Source organism: Aphanomyces astaci, assembly GCF_000520075.1.
Source record: "Aphanomyces astaci strain APO3 unplaced genomic scaffold supercont1.5, whole genome shotgun sequence".
Lineage (NCBI taxonomy): Eukaryota > Oomycota > Saprolegniomycetes > Saprolegniales > Verrucalvaceae > Aphanomyces > Aphanomyces astaci.
This window is the reverse complement of record NW_009798268.1, coordinates 1,199,810-1,215,249: the sequence shown is the minus strand read 5'-3', so window position 1 is coordinate 1,215,249 and position 15,440 is coordinate 1,199,810. Positions and strand designations below refer to the sequence as shown.

Sequence of the window (15,440 nt, the reverse complement as noted above, 5' to 3'; positions counted from 1 at the left end):
TAGCATGTCGCAATAGACTGTGAGATTTCATATATATGGTATTCGTTTTCAAGGGATTTGTCCGTGTCATTGCAAACACAACAACCCACACGCGCAGTGACGAGCGAGGAGGGTGTGTTGGACACTGCCGGCCATGACAAACCGCTTCGAGGTGCGATGACATCCTCATCATGCCAACACTTCTCTGCATGTGCCTCATTCCCATGCTAGTTTACAGAGAGCGAGATCGCTACGCTCAAGGGACTGGGACGTGAAGTATGCACGATCGTCGCCTACGCCGCCCGACGCACAGACAAGTCGACTGTGCGATGGACATCCGTCAAGCCAACCTCGACGACGGACCCCGTGGACCTCTACGTTGGTGAGTGTCCGGTGAACGACACGCTGACGTTTATGTGCGGTGTCACGCGCGTCCGCGGCGTCAGCGTCGAACAAATTGCGAGTCTACTCAACGCACATGCCGACCACGCGCCAGCGTTCCACGCAGCGTTCTACGGAGACTTGATTCATTACGAAAAGCTCGTGTCCATCCGTGCGCAATCCAAGCAGTTTCCCCGCCACGCCATTTCCGTGAAGTCGGCCACGATGCCCAGCCCAAGTCGGTCTATTGCGCCGCGCGACTTCGTCTACTTGGAGGTACAACAATCAAGCCACGTACATCTTCTTCTTTCGCTCCATCCATCTTGATCTGGTTGTATCCTCGTTATTGCCATCATGACGATTGCGAGACCTCGTTGTCTGAATATGTGCCGTGCCTGCCGCCTGGGTCGTCTTGTGACAAGCCTCACCCGTGGTTTATTCAGGCGCAAGAAGACATCATGGACACGACCCGCATGACGCGGGGATGGGTGTGTGCGATGCACTCGATCGACTACGCGCCGCTGTCGTCGCATCGCCCGCTTCCGTCGAACCACCACCGGTCCAAGGATATTGTGCGCGGCCGCCTCTTCCGGTCCGGCATTGTCGTTAACGAAACCAAAGATGAAAACAACGTCGTGGAAGTGACGTACCTACTGCAAATTGACTTTGGGGACGTGGCCATCCCGCTAGACGTTCGGCGGCTCATGATGGCGCAGCGCCTCCACAGTCTGCGCTACCTGAACGACCACTTCCGCAACAGCCACGATGTGCGGCGGGTGCGATCCGTGTCGTCGTCGGGGTCGCCCGTCGAGCTTCCGATGCGACTCCCCCCCGCTAACGCCGCCGACCCGCCTACTGCTTCTGGCCACCTCATCCCAAACAACCACAGCCTCGTCGGGACGTCGCGGTGCTGCCGCGGCTGCGGGTCCAAGTTTCATCTGCTGCAGCGCAAGTACCCGTGCCGAGGCTGTGGCGACGTATTTTGTTCGCATTGCTGCGTCCACCAACGCCTCGCGCCTGGTCTGGGCGGGGACAAAATCTCGCTGTGCCACGTGTGCGTCGACAAAGCCGGCAGAACCACCAACCAGCAACTACACCAAGTCGCCCCTAATCGAAACCTACTTCTGCTCGAAAACGGCCGGCGGTCGGTGGTATCGCTCCCTCGAACGACCTCGGGCTCGATGCCCCGAACGACCTCGGGCTCGATGGCGCGAACGTCGTCGGGCATGGAACAGCGCGTGCAAGAGAACGGGGGAGGACCGCGACCGCCGCTGTCCCGACCCGCCGTCCCGCGCTCCAAGGCCGAACCACAACTCGACGACGATGACGACAACGCCATCATCCTGAAAAATCGGTACGCGCTCCCATATCGTTCTTGTTTTTGAACGGGGCTCTGCGTCGTAGATACGTGGCGCCGCCGCCAACGTCCGTCGCATATCCGGACGAGGACGACGCCGCATTATTTTTCCGACGCCCGTCGCCGCCAAGTCTGGACGGCTCGTCCGGAGACCAATCGTACTACTTGGGCGGAACGCCGCCGCAAATGCCCTTGGACGAGACGACGAATCAACCTCGTCGGATATCTCGCCGCCATCCTCATGTGTCCGAGGAAGGGGGCTCTCTGGAAGGTGGGGCGGTTGTGAACCTGGGCGACATTGGCAACGCGTCGGACGCGCTGGCCGCGCTCGCGTCTGGCGAGCCGTTGCTGGCGGCCGCCCACGTCATCGCAGATTCCCCCGTGGCCCGGGGTCCGTCGCCTCGGTCGTCGGCGTTTCTCGAGCACGAAGCCGACATTCTCGAGAGTCTGGTGGACAACACGTCGGAATGGCGCGGCCAAGTGGAGCCCATCCGTCGACCCCGGCGCGGCTCGGCGGTCGTGGACCTCCGCGACATCAAGAACGCCTCCGAGCTGCTACAGAAGCTCGAGCATCAGGAAGCCCCTGCGACATCGTTTTTGGACCTGCAACGACGTCCGTTTTCCCCACCGCCAGCGTTGGCCCAGCTCGCCGTGCATCCTCCCAACCCCCCCAAAACCGCCGACGACACGCCGTCGCAGCGTACGATCGAGGCGGCCGCGGCACTGCTGCCACCGCTGCAACCCAACCAAGACGCCGTGACATTCCGGACGTTTGCGCCGCCTTGCGTCTCTAGAGATGCCACGTTCGACTTGACACTGTGGACGAATGTCGTCCACTCCCGGCGAGGGGAACGGGAACAACAGCTCGACGACGACGACGACGGCGCCAGTAGCGTGGTGCCGTTCCGACGCGGTGCGCTCGTGCATGTGTCAATGGCCGCGCCGGACGGGTTCCATATTGCTGTCGCGAATACACCCGACGAATCCACCGATGCGACGGCGAAGACGACAACGACGACCATAAACACCACCATGACATGGATAGGGGACTCGTCGTGTATCACCTTTCGCATACAAGGGAGCACGCCCGACCACCACCCCGTCGTCAAGCTCGGCCAAGCTGTGTTTGTGGCCACGCTGGTCGTGGGGACGTGTGTGGTCGTGGTGCGTTCGTTCGTGTTTATCACGAGTAACCGCGGCGAGTCGTTTGAAGTCGCGGAGCTGCGACGAGAAGTCGACGTCGTGCCAGTAAAGCATCGCCCCATCCCCTTCCACGACCTCCGCCTCCGCAACCTCGTGTCGCACGCGCCGTCCGGATTGTCCTACCTGGCAGACTACCAACGCCAAGAGGTACACGCACGTCATCGTAGCTTGTACTCGCACGATTAAGGGATGAGGTGTTAAACGATGTCGCATATGTGTTTACATGTGTGTAGGTCGTAGTTCGCATGGTGCGGTCTCCTCTTCCTGTTGCCGATATCCCCCCCTATAATAATGACGGCAACAATACCAACCACAAGGGAAACCGCGTCACTACTCCAACAGACTTCGAGCGAACGGCCGCCATCTTGACAGTGCTGGGCCACCATCCCCATGTTGAGTCTGTTGTTGGGGCTACGACTGACGTCAACGAGCCGTGGGCCATCGTCAGTGTCTACACCCCGCACGCGTGCAAACTGGACGTGTTGCTGCACGAGAACCATCGCCCCCCTTGTCGGAATATGCCAGCAACTACGTTGCTTTCGCAAATCGATAAGGACCGCATCCTGTGCGACATTGCCCTTGGCCTGCTCAACGTCCACGAAGCGGGGTACGTTCTGCGGGACATTAGCGCGCGGCACTGCGCCGTGGACAAAGTCACGAAGCGAGCTATGCTGACCGAGTTGTTCCCAGTCGTTCCAATAACGAATGTACCAACTAACGGAAGTGGACAAGAGTCCACTGGTCGTCGCCCTGGGTCATTTGAGCAAGATAGCAACATGGCTGCCCTCAAGTACTTTGCCCCTGAGAGCCTCCAGCCCCCCCATACATTTACATCCAGTTCAGACGTGTATTCGTTTGGCGTGTTGATGTGGGAGACGTATACGGAGGCGCGGCCGTTTGGAAACTTGACAGGCGCTGAAGCCGCTGCGTGGGTCGTGGAGGGCGGACGGCTTGACCATGTATCGGACATCCCAGTGGACCACCGAGATCTGCTGGTACAGTGTTTTCAAGAAGTGCCATCGAAACGCCCGAGTGTAGCCGACATTGTGGCGCACTTTCGGATGGGGTTGCTTGCAAACGCCAAAACAAGCCACTGGACGGAAATAGGACGAGGCGGGGCGGATGGACATCCTTGACGAGATAGAGTGTACTACTACTACTAGTAGTAGTTACGACGAACGATACAGTATGATTCTTGCATGGAAAATAACGTCATGTATGTACTTTCTAGACATGTGTTGATAGAGTTTGTGGTCGCCCTGAGATACGGTACAGTTTGACGCAGTCGCCATTACTACTGCCAAGTGTAACTCAAATGTGAGGGCAATGAATGGGTTTATATTAGGCCAAAGTTAGGTTCAATGACTCGTTGATTTGGTAGCCATACGACGATACCAGGTGCGCACAGCGGATGCACGCTCGATACTTGATGCAGTTTTGGATGGTGCTGACAACTGCCACACATTTGGCTTGACATGTAGAGCACACCATGTGCCCGCATATCGTGCATTTGTGTTTGTGCTTGAACAGACCAAAGGAAGCCTCGCACAGCAGGCAATAGCTGGCATTTCTCGTGGCCAGCACTTGGCCCTTGGACATTGAGTAAAATTCACTCAGGATGGCCCAAGCCGTCATACCATGTCGTTCGCGGTGATGATCGTGAGATAACGGAGTATGGTTCGCCCATTCGAGGTGAACGACGGAGAGATGCCGTGCTCCTTCAAGGAGTTTTTGCATTTTTCGATGGTTGAGTCCAGCCCCTGACTGGCCGTTCACTGCCACAAGTGTGTCACCCGCCGCCAACCCAATGTCCGTCTCTCGCAGGAGCTCCAGCAACAAGCACGGGAATGTGAGGCTCGTTCCATTTGGCAACTTTACTGTCCATTCCCTCGTGTCGATGATAATGGTGGTGTTCGATGCCAGTCGCGGCTTGACAACTTCGATCGTGAGCGATAAGGGACCGGTGATGCCTCGAAGGTGCTCGACGACGTTTGAGAATTGCTTGTCGTGCACCGGCATCCCGTTGATAGCATGCAACCGGTTGCCGGCGACGACGTCGTCGACGAGCATTGCTGGACCACTCACGGTTTGAATGGTGAGGGCGCGCTGAACGACCCAGTGCTTTGGAGGGGTGAACTTGACGCCTTGCATCACTCGGCCATCGTCCAGCTTCACCTCGTGATGGTTCATGGGCATGGCGGTGGCAAGTTGACTTGTGGGCACGCACCCATTCGGCGATCGACACGGTGGGGTCTGTCCTGTCACTGGATCTGTTTTCGGGACGTTTGATTGGCTGGATGGTTTCAGTAATTTGCTGAAAACTCGACCTGTCAAATGTGGTGGCCATCTTATTACAGGGAAGGAGCGATTTTTAGATATCATCATGTTGAAGTCTGATTGGCCAATATTAATGGTTTTGACAAATCAAACCAACAGTTTTGAAAACGTTAACAATAATTACAGCAATATTCAGACGAATTGCAGTGTGTAGTCACCACATGTCAGACAAAGACAATGATTCCCCGTCAGCCAACGTGATGGTGGCGGCAGCATTAACGTCGTCGGCAGCGCTGTGTGCAATGCAAGGTGTCCACGCAAATCCCATTAACGTTAATGTTGTACTAACGGAGTAATAAAATGCACAGTAGACAATTTCATACGCAGAATATCTACTGGTAGATTTGAGCTCGATAATTGAGGTCTACTATTAATTATTACTTCCTCTATTCCATAAAACTAGAGACATGTTACACCAGATCTGTTTCGCTAACCAAAATGGCCAGAAAAGACTGAAATTTGGCACAAATATGGCCAATGAAAAGACGATTTCAGAGCTATTTTCAGATTGTTTTTATTGTTTCATCATCCACATCACAACCAAGCGTCAAAAAATCACTGCTTGGATGAGTGAGTTTTTAAATACCCGTAACACCTTCAATTCTCATCGAAATGAGGCGCAATGAGCTCATCTAGTTGCTTAGATATAGATAGCATGCTTCAGAATGGCAATATGTCTTGTTAGGAAGAAGTTATGGAAGTTTTCGCACCACGACCAACTTGTAACATGATCCATACAGTACCTGTATTTGTTCAGCGGGCAGGTCGGCCGACTGCGAGAGTTGACTGCGAGTAGAAAACTAGTCTACCCTAGTGTATTCACGTTCGCATCTATTCGTACGCCATTGAGGTTGATCCCCTGTATAGCACACGCCAAAACTGTGGGAGAAAGCTATGGGTGATGGGGTGCAACCTGGGGTGCATGAAAGCAAAAATTTAGCCTAACGAAATTAAACTTTCTTCAACTTGCTTGCGGGACAGTTGTTGGGTTGTGTACGACATGGTCACTCCATTGCAATCATAAAACATGCCCATAGTCTGAACTTCTTTTGACTCGCCCACGCGGTCGCGGATGCCAGAAAACTAGTCGAATTGATTGAGTACGATCGGTCAAGTGTCCTATTCTATCAAGTACATGCTCTTTATTACAGCAGTGGGGCGTAGAAGTGTACAATGTATCTGCATGTCAGCTACTTATAGAATCGTGCTCGTTCACACCAAATTTTGAATAAAAATACGATTTGCCTCAGATTTGCGAATAACTTGCATATTAAATATTGGCCAAAGAAGATGTAGTTTTATGGAAGTACATTACTAGTATTGCCTTTCAACTTCAGCGTCATAACAAAATGTTTTGGTGATTCACGTACAGTATGATGTGTGGGGAACGTGCAATATCAAGCAACTCTCGGGCACTGTAAACGCCTTTAGCAGTCAACTTTCATGATGTTATGCTTGTGGAGTCGTGACGACCCCCTCAACCGGCAGTTTACCAAAGCACGCTTGGAATATTCGATGTTGACGTAGCCCCAATGGCCTTTCTAGAGCAACAAAGTTGAAGAAACCAGTGGCAACGTTCTTCACTCGCTCATGTCCTCTACGTGGATGCAGTGCCCTGGAAATCGCTGCAAATCACTCGCATAGTTAATTGTTTAACTGTATATTACAAGCACGATATACGTCGTGGAGGTCAAGCAAAAGCCGTTAGGCCAGGGTTCTTCACATCTAACAGTTTGGCCCTGCAAACTCATTGTCCTTAACTCGACCTTTCTATATAAAACGACTTGTAGATAGCCAGTTGGACCTTTGATGCTATGGCGTTCGCGTAATACAGGTAATTCTCGTGCGATGATCCACTTTGTATAGTTCATGTGGTTACTGCAGTATGCATTATTAGGGTTGCTTGGTGGGAGAATAGGCTGGCAACACGCCCCGGGGGCCAAATTGGCAGTCTCCTTCCACATACGAAGTGGTGTGTGTCGCGATCTGAGCGATGGCGCAGCACGTGCAGCACCAACTGGTCATGCAGTCGATGCAGCAGCTTCCAGGGATGCTGAACTTGCGCCGCACGCGGGCTCGTACAACCCACACGAGGACAATGATGACAATCGACGCCAACGATGACACGGTCGCCGTGGCCAGACGTGCCATGTCATATTGGTCGGCCAAATCAATCGCGCGACGCAGGACGTCCGAAGACCAATTCACGGTCTGCGCAAGTGTCATGCCTTCAGGGGGCGACATGGCTTCGACCGACAGGTCCTGCATCGACTGTGACAGTGTGTAGGGGCAATACCAGTTGAGAAACGTGGACAAGTACTGGCCAAGCATGAGGACCCCCGTGACGCATAGCATGGTGCGGAATCGGACGATCCCCACGCGGTGACTGGCTTGAGCCAGCGAAACGCACGGGCAGCAGCACGTCATGACACAGTTGGGAACGACCGAGTCGAAGCATGAGAACAGACCAGACCGCCACGACCCTAATATGATACCGTTGGCGTCAGCGGCTCGAGTGGCCGCCGTGTTGATCACAACTTTGCCAGGCTGCGACATCACAACCAATGTCAAGCAAGGGCTGGCTTGTCAATAAACTCGACACTCTATTCTTAGGGCAACGAGCTAAAGATAGTTCAGCCACATTTGTGGAGGTACAATATTATATTTCGAGTTGACATGGAGTACAGCCCTCACGTTGTTGAGGCGTAGCAATTGTGCGAAATGTAGTGTGTACTTGGCACGTTGAGTGCGTAGACACAACCCCTGCGGGAGCATATTTACTTCGATGTACTAGTATAACGTTAGCTAGTTTACTCTAGTCGTGAGAAGTGGACAATCGCTACGGCCACATGCTTGAGTCAAGCGTGTGACTTAAGCGATTGTCCAAATGTGTCAAGCGGCTTGACACTTCGAATCACTCTGGCCCCTTTACGCAGGCATAACGTGGCATACTGGTTCACTTCCATCCATTCCACGTGAAAATATATGTTGACGTTATGTGGTACGACTGTGGCCAACACGCTAAAGCCCACTAGTCTTTTAATTTGATGTTGAACCTCCTGTCGGCGGTTTGGATGGGGTGCGCCGATCGCATCTGAACGTTGAATCGCTGGGTCTCGACTTCGAATGTTAGCGGCTTCAGCTCTGTCTCGTTGGCCATTTGGTAGTCGCTTACGGTGGACGAGCCGCACCGTTCCAGCAATGGAGTTTCACGGCGCAACAACTGATGTGGATACAACGGCGCGACGTCATTCCGTGGGTCGACGTGATACAAATCAAGGTCCGATAGGAGCGGCATGTCGTTAGCATGTGCCCCAGAGTCCCCGTGTGTCGATTGCGTAGACGCTGCTGTCGTCAACGCTTTCGTTCGTCGACTGGATGTGATGCTCACGTATGCGACGAAAATGCCAGTACCAACCATCGCAAATGCCATACCCGCCACAACCAACACAATGTCTACAGTTGTGCGCAGGTACAGTGGCGGCGCTTCATCGCTACGGGCAGCCACAGCCGCGTGAACGAGGCATAATCCAAGTACAGCGGTCGCCATCGTTGCAACTTGCCAGTTTTGATGCAGTCGTATCTTACAAGGCGTATCGTACTTATCCGAAACACTGTTCTCCGAGTATCAACTTTGACAGGTTGGTTGGATCTTCAACAGACGCCATTGAATGTATGTCACGTAGTCGGGGCGGCATACTCAAGTCGCTCAACTGGCCCAATGTACACGAACTATGCAGTTGAACTAGCGGATATGGAACCTACTTGAGAAAGCAAAGTCCTCTTGATTACAACATCGTTTTAAGTTTCCGTGTCGTCAGCATAGTCATCATCATCTGCGGCACTCTTGACATTCATCGCATCGACCAAATCCTCTTCGCCCTCTGTCAGAACCCCTTTGAACGCTGCAAGATTCTTGCCAAACACATTCGACACCACCGCCGCCAACGCTTGTCGCTGTATCATGCCAAGGAACACATATGAGTGGCTTGTATGATCATATCCATCGTACCTTGCCCTCCTCCTTCTTCTTGTCAATGGCAAAGCGTTCCATGAGCGTCGGTCGGGCCGCCACCGCCCCCAAGATGCGCTCCTTGTTGCGCTGGATGGCTTCTTGAAACGATCGCTTGTTTTCCTCAGCTTTGGCTTTGGCGGCTTCGTCCGGGTCCTTTCAAACAGATGGTTGCATGATTTCACGTGTGTTGAATTTGGGAGAGTAACGTTACCACGAAATTGCCCTTTTCTTGGCGGCGCTGCATTTCCAAATGCGTCACCTCCGCCTTGACTTGTTTGGACAACTGTTTGATCTTTGCATTTCGTTGGAGTTGCGCTTTTTCCTAGATCACTAAAGCGATGAATAACCCTCCCTTCTCTAGGCGTGAGTGAACCACCTCGGCCTTTTCTTTGATCTGGCGCTGCTTCAGTTTAGCTTGGACGGCTTTTGTGCGCAGTTTTTGCGCTTCGGTTTCCACCACTTGGACCTGTCCTTTGGCACTTTCCATGGCCTTGTCATACGCGTGCTTTCGTTTGGCCTCGGCAGCCGCTCGCTACACCTCGCCCCAAATCCATCAGATGCATTCGAAACTGCCAAATTACCTCAGCATCCTCTTTTAACTTCTGTCGCTCGAGGCGCTCTTGCTTTTTCTTTTGCAACGCAGCCAACTTGTCGGGATCAGTGACGGAAAATGCGTCCACCCGCGTGCTGGCTTTGCTCAGTTTAGCCCGCTGCAGCGCTGCTTTCCACTCGGTTTGCATCATCACAAAGTCCGGCACAGGTGCCGCCTTGATGCGCACGCGCCGGGGCTGGGTCGGGGACTTGGGTTTGGCTTTCGCCGCCGCATCCGCCAACCGACTGGGCAGTTTGCTGGCGGCCAACAGCTCGGCAGCTCGAGCGGCTACTCGTTCCTTGCGCAAATGTTCCACTAACTCGACGTCGGCGTCCATCACGGGCGGCGCGTCGCGCGCTTTGAATGGCGTGAGCTTCTCGTCTTCTTCGAGCAAAATGTTCTCGACTCGTTTTTGTTTTCGCTCCCGCAGCTTGGTTTCGTTGGTCAGGAGACCTACAAGTACAACGTTCAATGCAATCAGATTTCACAGACAGGGGGATACTGTAAATGGGGGGCTTAAGCTGGGTAAGAAAGGGGCTTGAGGGGGGGTCAGTAGGGGGCTTTGAGGGAAAGAGGGTCTACTTACCCATAGGGGGCTTGGCACGGTGCGCTCGTGCCAGCTTTTCTTTGGCCATTTGCTCCAACTCTAGCTGATTTTGTTTCATCCGTTCCTTTCTACGCCGTGCTTCAGCGAGGGGCATACCGGTAAATTGTTTTCAAGCATGTGGATTTTTGTTGACAGCATCAACACGGTAAAACGTACTCTTCAAAGTATCCACCCTTTCGGGTCTCGACCAAGGGACTGTCGCGGGCCGCCGCCGACGTCGCAGTTGGTGTGGACTTCTCAGTAACTACAAAGTAGTTAGCCGAGTAGTGTGGCTAGGCCCGTTCTTTCATTTTGACAACTGTACTGGTCGCACGAGTGGCCCACGATGTTGGGAGTGGCTTTGAAATGGTGTCGTGTATCGATTTGGCTGGAGCTTTCAGTGGAGAGTCTCCAAAGTCGTCAAACCCAGGAGGTTCGCCCAGTGAACTAGCCGTGCGAGGGCCCATGTCAAACGCTGGGGCGGCGCCTTCGTCGCCGTCCGTATAGTCAAATGCAAGGTCCTCATCGTTGTCGGCAGCGACGATAATGCGATCAGTCGGCACCCAGCTGCTGCTGAGAGTCGCAGGCCGGACCACAGCCGGCGTTTTCATTGGATTGGCTTTTGGCTCTTCCTGACCACGAGATGGGTTTGGTGGTTGCCTATGGTGTTGATGCTGAAGTTGTGCCACGTGATTGGAACGTTGGTCGTGCTGCTTGGAATGACTTCGTGATGCTGCTTTCTCAATGTTGTGGTGATTTGGCCCATGAGGTGAAGAATGCAGCTGTTGCTTCATTTGATAGACCTGAGCCTCGGCGTCCTTTTTAGCTTTGACGAGCTGTTCCACGGCTGCCAGATCTCGTTGTTGCGCCTATACTCTATGTCAATTCTGCGAGTCATCTGGCCGCCTTGTGAACCCACCACTTTGAACTCGGCTAAACGTTGTAGGACTTGCTCGTCTACACTTTGTTGACTTGTAGGCGGGGAAATGTGTTTGAGTCGAGCGATTTCGTTCTCAAGCTGTTGGATGTACGATCTCTCGCCAGGCGTTTTGACCACAGGCCGTCGCTGGTGGGTGGACGACGACTCGACGCGATGGTCGTCGTCGTGGTTGTTTCCTCGACGTAATGCGGGCTGGGATTTTTGAACGGATTGGCTCGGTCCAGATGACTTGACCCGAGGTTTGTTGCCCTGTGTATGACGGTAACGAGTGCATTTTGAGCTCTACAGGCAACCGACGTACATGGACACTAAGTGCCGATTCGAAAGGATGCACCATTTTAGATGCGGCTCGCTTCGACGCCCGTTTCGCTTCGATTTCCTGGATGATCTTGTCCCGATCAGCGCGCTACAACGTCGACAATTGAGCTCGTTGATAGGGTTTCCGCAAGTTGGTTGCAGTAGTACCTGCTTTGAGATGGCGCTCGAGTCCACCAGCTTATAGTGGTGTAAGCTATCTTCATGGTAGGCAGGAGGAATCGTCATCCGCGACTGCAGTGCCGCACTGGCCACCATGACCCGTGTGCTTGCATCCATGACACAAATCGCACAGCCTATCGAACGCTTAACTTAGAGTGGCAGTTACATCCGGTAAATGACACATTTTATCCAAACACGAGACATGTTACGGATCTGAATTAACTGTAAATATGAGAGGTTACTGTACCAGTAACTTTCCGTATGTTCTTGGATTGCCAAGAGTAACGTTAACTAAGACCACAAGAACTTACGGCAAGCGTTGCAAAATGCCTTGGAATACGCAGCGATGGAGGAAGTAATCATGGCATAAACGAGGTTACGCAAGGCAAATCCAGCGTAATTACGTTAAGGGACGCCGTGTTGCCCGACATGTTGAGGTTGACTTTTCGACCAGGTGGTTTCGTACACTACTTTTCGGATAACGTTTTCTTGAAGTTTGTATTAGGTGCAATGTAGAGAAATGTATGAAACGTATCGTACGATTTTGCGTCACTACTTATTTAAAGTATCATATTGTACGAAGGTGTTAATGAACGTACGATGTACGACTGGAATGTACTGACCAGCATTGAACCAATAAAACCCTCGATAGTTGTTGTGGTGCAGTTCACATTCGAAAGACCAAGGCGAAAGCACGTCGATGGCTGTCATGGTGCAACAGTGCCTAAGCGTGCCTCTGGGTGACGCTTTGCCGGACGATGTACATGCCGTGTCCGTGTCCATGCCAGAATGGCGGCACGTCGAGCTGTATGAACAAGGTTGTCCGGAGCTACATGCGTCGTTGCGGTCGGGGTACCCTCGGTTCGTGTACCATGCCTACGTGAAGGCCGTGAATGAGTGGTGCTGGGAGAAGTACGTCAAAGACCCGAGCAAGCTCGCGTACGTGCTACCCACACATGCTGTGGCCAAGCGATGTGAAGCGTTCCTTCTGGCCACGTTTCCCGGTCCGATCCCGCTGATCGATCTCCACATCTCCGGCGCGTTTGCGATTGTCGTGCCCGTCGAAGCCGTCCGATACTTCAAATCGTTCTGGCAACACAGCGGAGAAATCCTATCGTCCCGCATGGCGCTGCATATCCTTCAGTTCAAGGACCAAACCAGTCCTGGACGAGCAGCCAAAGCCATGGACGGGACGGCCGCGCACGCGGCACTAAGAGACCGTGTCGCATCCTTATACCCCCTCGTCACACCGCGCGACGTGTTCTTGTACCCGTGCGGCATGGCGGCCATCTTCGCCGCGTTCCGTGTGGTGCAAAAGCTCAAGACCAGTCAGGCCCAAGTTGTGCTGTTTGGGTTTCCATACCTCGACACATTAAAAATGATGCGGCGGACAGAGTGGAGCTCGGGGGACGTGCTATTTTACCCCAACGGCAGCGACGCCGGTACGTACGACATTGCCTTTGCATACGGCACTGTACCGTTGGTGTAGATTTGCAAGAACTCGAAAAATTGGACTCGATTGCTGCGATTTTCACGGAATTTCCTACCAATCCGTTGCTCCACAGCGCAGACTTGAAGCGCCTGGCAGACATTGCACACCGACACAACACCGTCCTTGTCGTGGACGATACCATTGGCTCGTATAACGTTCAGGTATGGTATCTTTCCTGACGTGTTGCCACGTCATAACCGTACATGCAGGTCTTGGAAGCAGGCGTCGATTTGGTGGCTACCAGCTTGACCAAGATCTTTACTGGGGCGGGCACTGCCATGGGCGGGTCGCTGGTGGTCAACCCTGCGAGTCACTGGCACACATCTCTGCTCGCAGAGTACGCGGCCGACAGCTTTATCTTTGAAGACGATTGTGTCGAAATCCTCGATGCGTCCACGGTACACATACCACCCTTGTCTTGCATTTTCTATGATTTCTAGGTATTGTCCTTTCAGCCAATCATAACGTTGGATTTTCGCCAATTCCGAGTTTTTTGTTCTGAATTTAAATGTACACTCTTCACACGATTTGAAGTCAAACTGGTTGCAGGCGTTTGATTGGCCACTGGAATAGTGTTCTGGATTTTGATTGGTTGGTCAATTGTGTGTCCATTTGGGTCTGCTCTTTCGATTGGAATCGAATGGACAATTCATTAGGTATGATGTACGTGCTAACCAACATTGTGAATGAATGGGTAGGACGTCCGAGACCGCATTGAACGAGTGAACGCGTCGGCGTCGGTGATTGCGAGTCGCTTTGCCGCCCACCCCCAAGTGCAGACGGTGTACTACCCCAAGATGATTGACACGGCCCAGTATAGCGCCAACTTGACACACCACGACGCCACGACGGACGCGTTTGGCCCGCTCATGTCGGTGGTGCTCCATGGCGGCGAGTCCACCGCGAAAGCATTTTACAATGCGCTCGGGTTTGCAAAGGGACCGAGTCTCGGTACCAACTTTACCTTGTCGTGCCCGTATACGCTGCTGGCGCATTACGATGAGCTGGATTACGTCGAATCGTGCGGTGTGGACCGCAACTTGATTCGCATTTCCATCGGTCTCGAACACGTTGAGGAGATCTGGGGCCACATGGACGTGGCGCTGCGGGCGGCCGCCGAAGCCGCCGACGACGCACGACCGGTGGTTGAGTAAATGGCCCACTCACTACCAGCGGTAGCAAGAAGGAACATGATGCTGCATCCAGCGGACATATCCCACGCACAAGCCGGCCATTCAATTGGCATTGCCCGTGAATACCTCTGCTCGATGCGCTCCCCCTTCTTTGTACTACGTACTAGTAGGAGTTGAGCCGAGTAACCCAAATACTCATAGACAAATCATAGGACGATTACACTACTGTATTCTTGCGGGTTTTCAAGTGACTGTGAATTACTGGTACAGTATTACGCGAATTAACTAACAGTAAAAACTGACAGCAAATACCGAGTTCTGGAGATTTAGTGTATTATTATTAATATCAGTACCAGTAAATAGTTCCGGGTAGCCCAACTTTTAGCCGGATACAGAGAACTGAATACGAACTGGCGCAGTGTGGCACAATGGAATATTGTCGATTTGATACAAATTTGGGAGGGAATCGAATCGCGCCGACCAAACCGATCCACAATCGATCTGATTGGTTGAATTTCATTGAGAAGGTTTTGATTGGCTAATAATTTTGAGCTCATCTGAGGTAGCCATTCAAATCGATTTAAATTCCAACGAGAAACCACGCCACAACACGAAATTTCACTCGAAAGCACAATATAGAACAAACTACAATATGTATACAGAGTGAGACAACATATTGGGGGAAAATTATAATAAAAATTCGTACTTCAACCTTTTGAAACACTTCCTAATTGGTTGCATTTTAGCCACTTACCGGAGTCCGAGGATACCTCCGCAATTAAATCGTGATGATTAGGGTATGGCTAGACAGCCTTTTCTGATGTAGCATTTGATTGGTTAAAAATGGTTGCTTTCAGTGTTGCACCTTGTGGGTCTGGTAACATTTCAAAATTAATATTCCATTTTCTCGTAAAATGGGATTAACCAAAATGCCATTTTCAGGAGGTA

General features: G+C 52.5%; 6 protein-coding genes across 6 annotated transcripts; 2 read left to right on the top strand and 4 right to left on the bottom strand.

Annotated features, from left to right (window-relative positions):
- The first annotated feature begins 86 nt into the window (after positions 1-86).
- Positions 87-4,150, top strand: H257_03169 (TKL protein kinase). The gene is made up of 5 exons (XM_009827146.1): positions 87-151; positions 211-636; positions 804-1,714; positions 1,765-3,067; positions 3,154-4,150. The coding sequence occupies exons 1-5, from the start codon at positions 134-136 to the stop codon at positions 4,054-4,056; spliced, it is 3,561 nt and encodes a 1,186-aa protein (XP_009825448.1). The 5' UTR covers positions 87-133; the 3' UTR covers positions 4,057-4,150.
- An 89-nt stretch (positions 4,151-4,239) lies between these two features.
- H257_03168 (hypothetical protein) lies at positions 4,240-5,178 on the bottom strand. Its single transcript, XM_009827145.1, has one exon. It carries the CDS (start codon positions 5,114-5,116, stop codon positions 4,262-4,264), a length of 855 nt encoding a protein of 284 aa, XP_009825447.1. The 5' UTR covers positions 5,117-5,178; the 3' UTR covers positions 4,240-4,261.
- Positions 5,179-7,093: 1,915 nt separating this feature from the next.
- On the bottom strand, positions 7,094-7,844 carry H257_03167 (hypothetical protein). Its single transcript, XM_009827144.1, has one exon. The coding sequence runs from the start codon at positions 7,811-7,813 to the stop codon at positions 7,151-7,153; it is 663 nt and encodes a 220-aa protein (XP_009825446.1). The 5' UTR covers positions 7,814-7,844; the 3' UTR covers positions 7,094-7,150.
- A 339-nt stretch (positions 7,845-8,183) lies between these two features.
- Positions 8,184-8,807, bottom strand: H257_03166 (hypothetical protein; the record flags this gene model as incomplete). Its single annotated transcript, XM_009827143.1, has 1 exon — positions 8,184-8,807. One exon carries the CDS (start codon positions 8,805-8,807, stop codon positions 8,289-8,291), a length of 519 nt encoding a protein of 172 aa, XP_009825445.1. The 3' UTR covers positions 8,184-8,288.
- A 215-nt stretch (positions 8,808-9,022) lies between these two features.
- H257_03165 (hypothetical protein) lies at positions 9,023-12,010 on the bottom strand. The gene is made up of 11 exons (XM_009827142.1): positions 11,856-12,010; positions 11,692-11,796; positions 11,370-11,639; positions 10,776-11,319; positions 10,628-10,715; positions 10,451-10,539; positions 9,854-10,317; positions 9,649-9,804; positions 9,484-9,594; positions 9,270-9,425; positions 9,023-9,214 (listed from the first exon to the last, which is right to left on the bottom strand). The coding sequence occupies exons 1-11, from the start codon at positions 11,982-11,984 to the stop codon at positions 9,059-9,061; spliced, it is 2,268 nt and encodes a 755-aa protein (XP_009825444.1). The 5' UTR covers positions 11,985-12,010; the 3' UTR covers positions 9,023-9,058.
- Positions 12,011-12,538: 528 nt separating this feature from the next.
- H257_03164 (hypothetical protein) lies at positions 12,539-14,805 on the top strand. Its single transcript, XM_009827141.1, has 4 exons — positions 12,539-13,309; positions 13,357-13,520; positions 13,569-13,757; positions 14,058-14,805. Exons 1-4 carry the CDS (start codon positions 12,568-12,570, stop codon positions 14,511-14,513), a joined length of 1,551 nt encoding a protein of 516 aa, XP_009825443.1. The 5' UTR covers positions 12,539-12,567; the 3' UTR covers positions 14,514-14,805.
- The last annotated feature ends 635 nt before the right edge of the window (positions 14,806-15,440 follow it).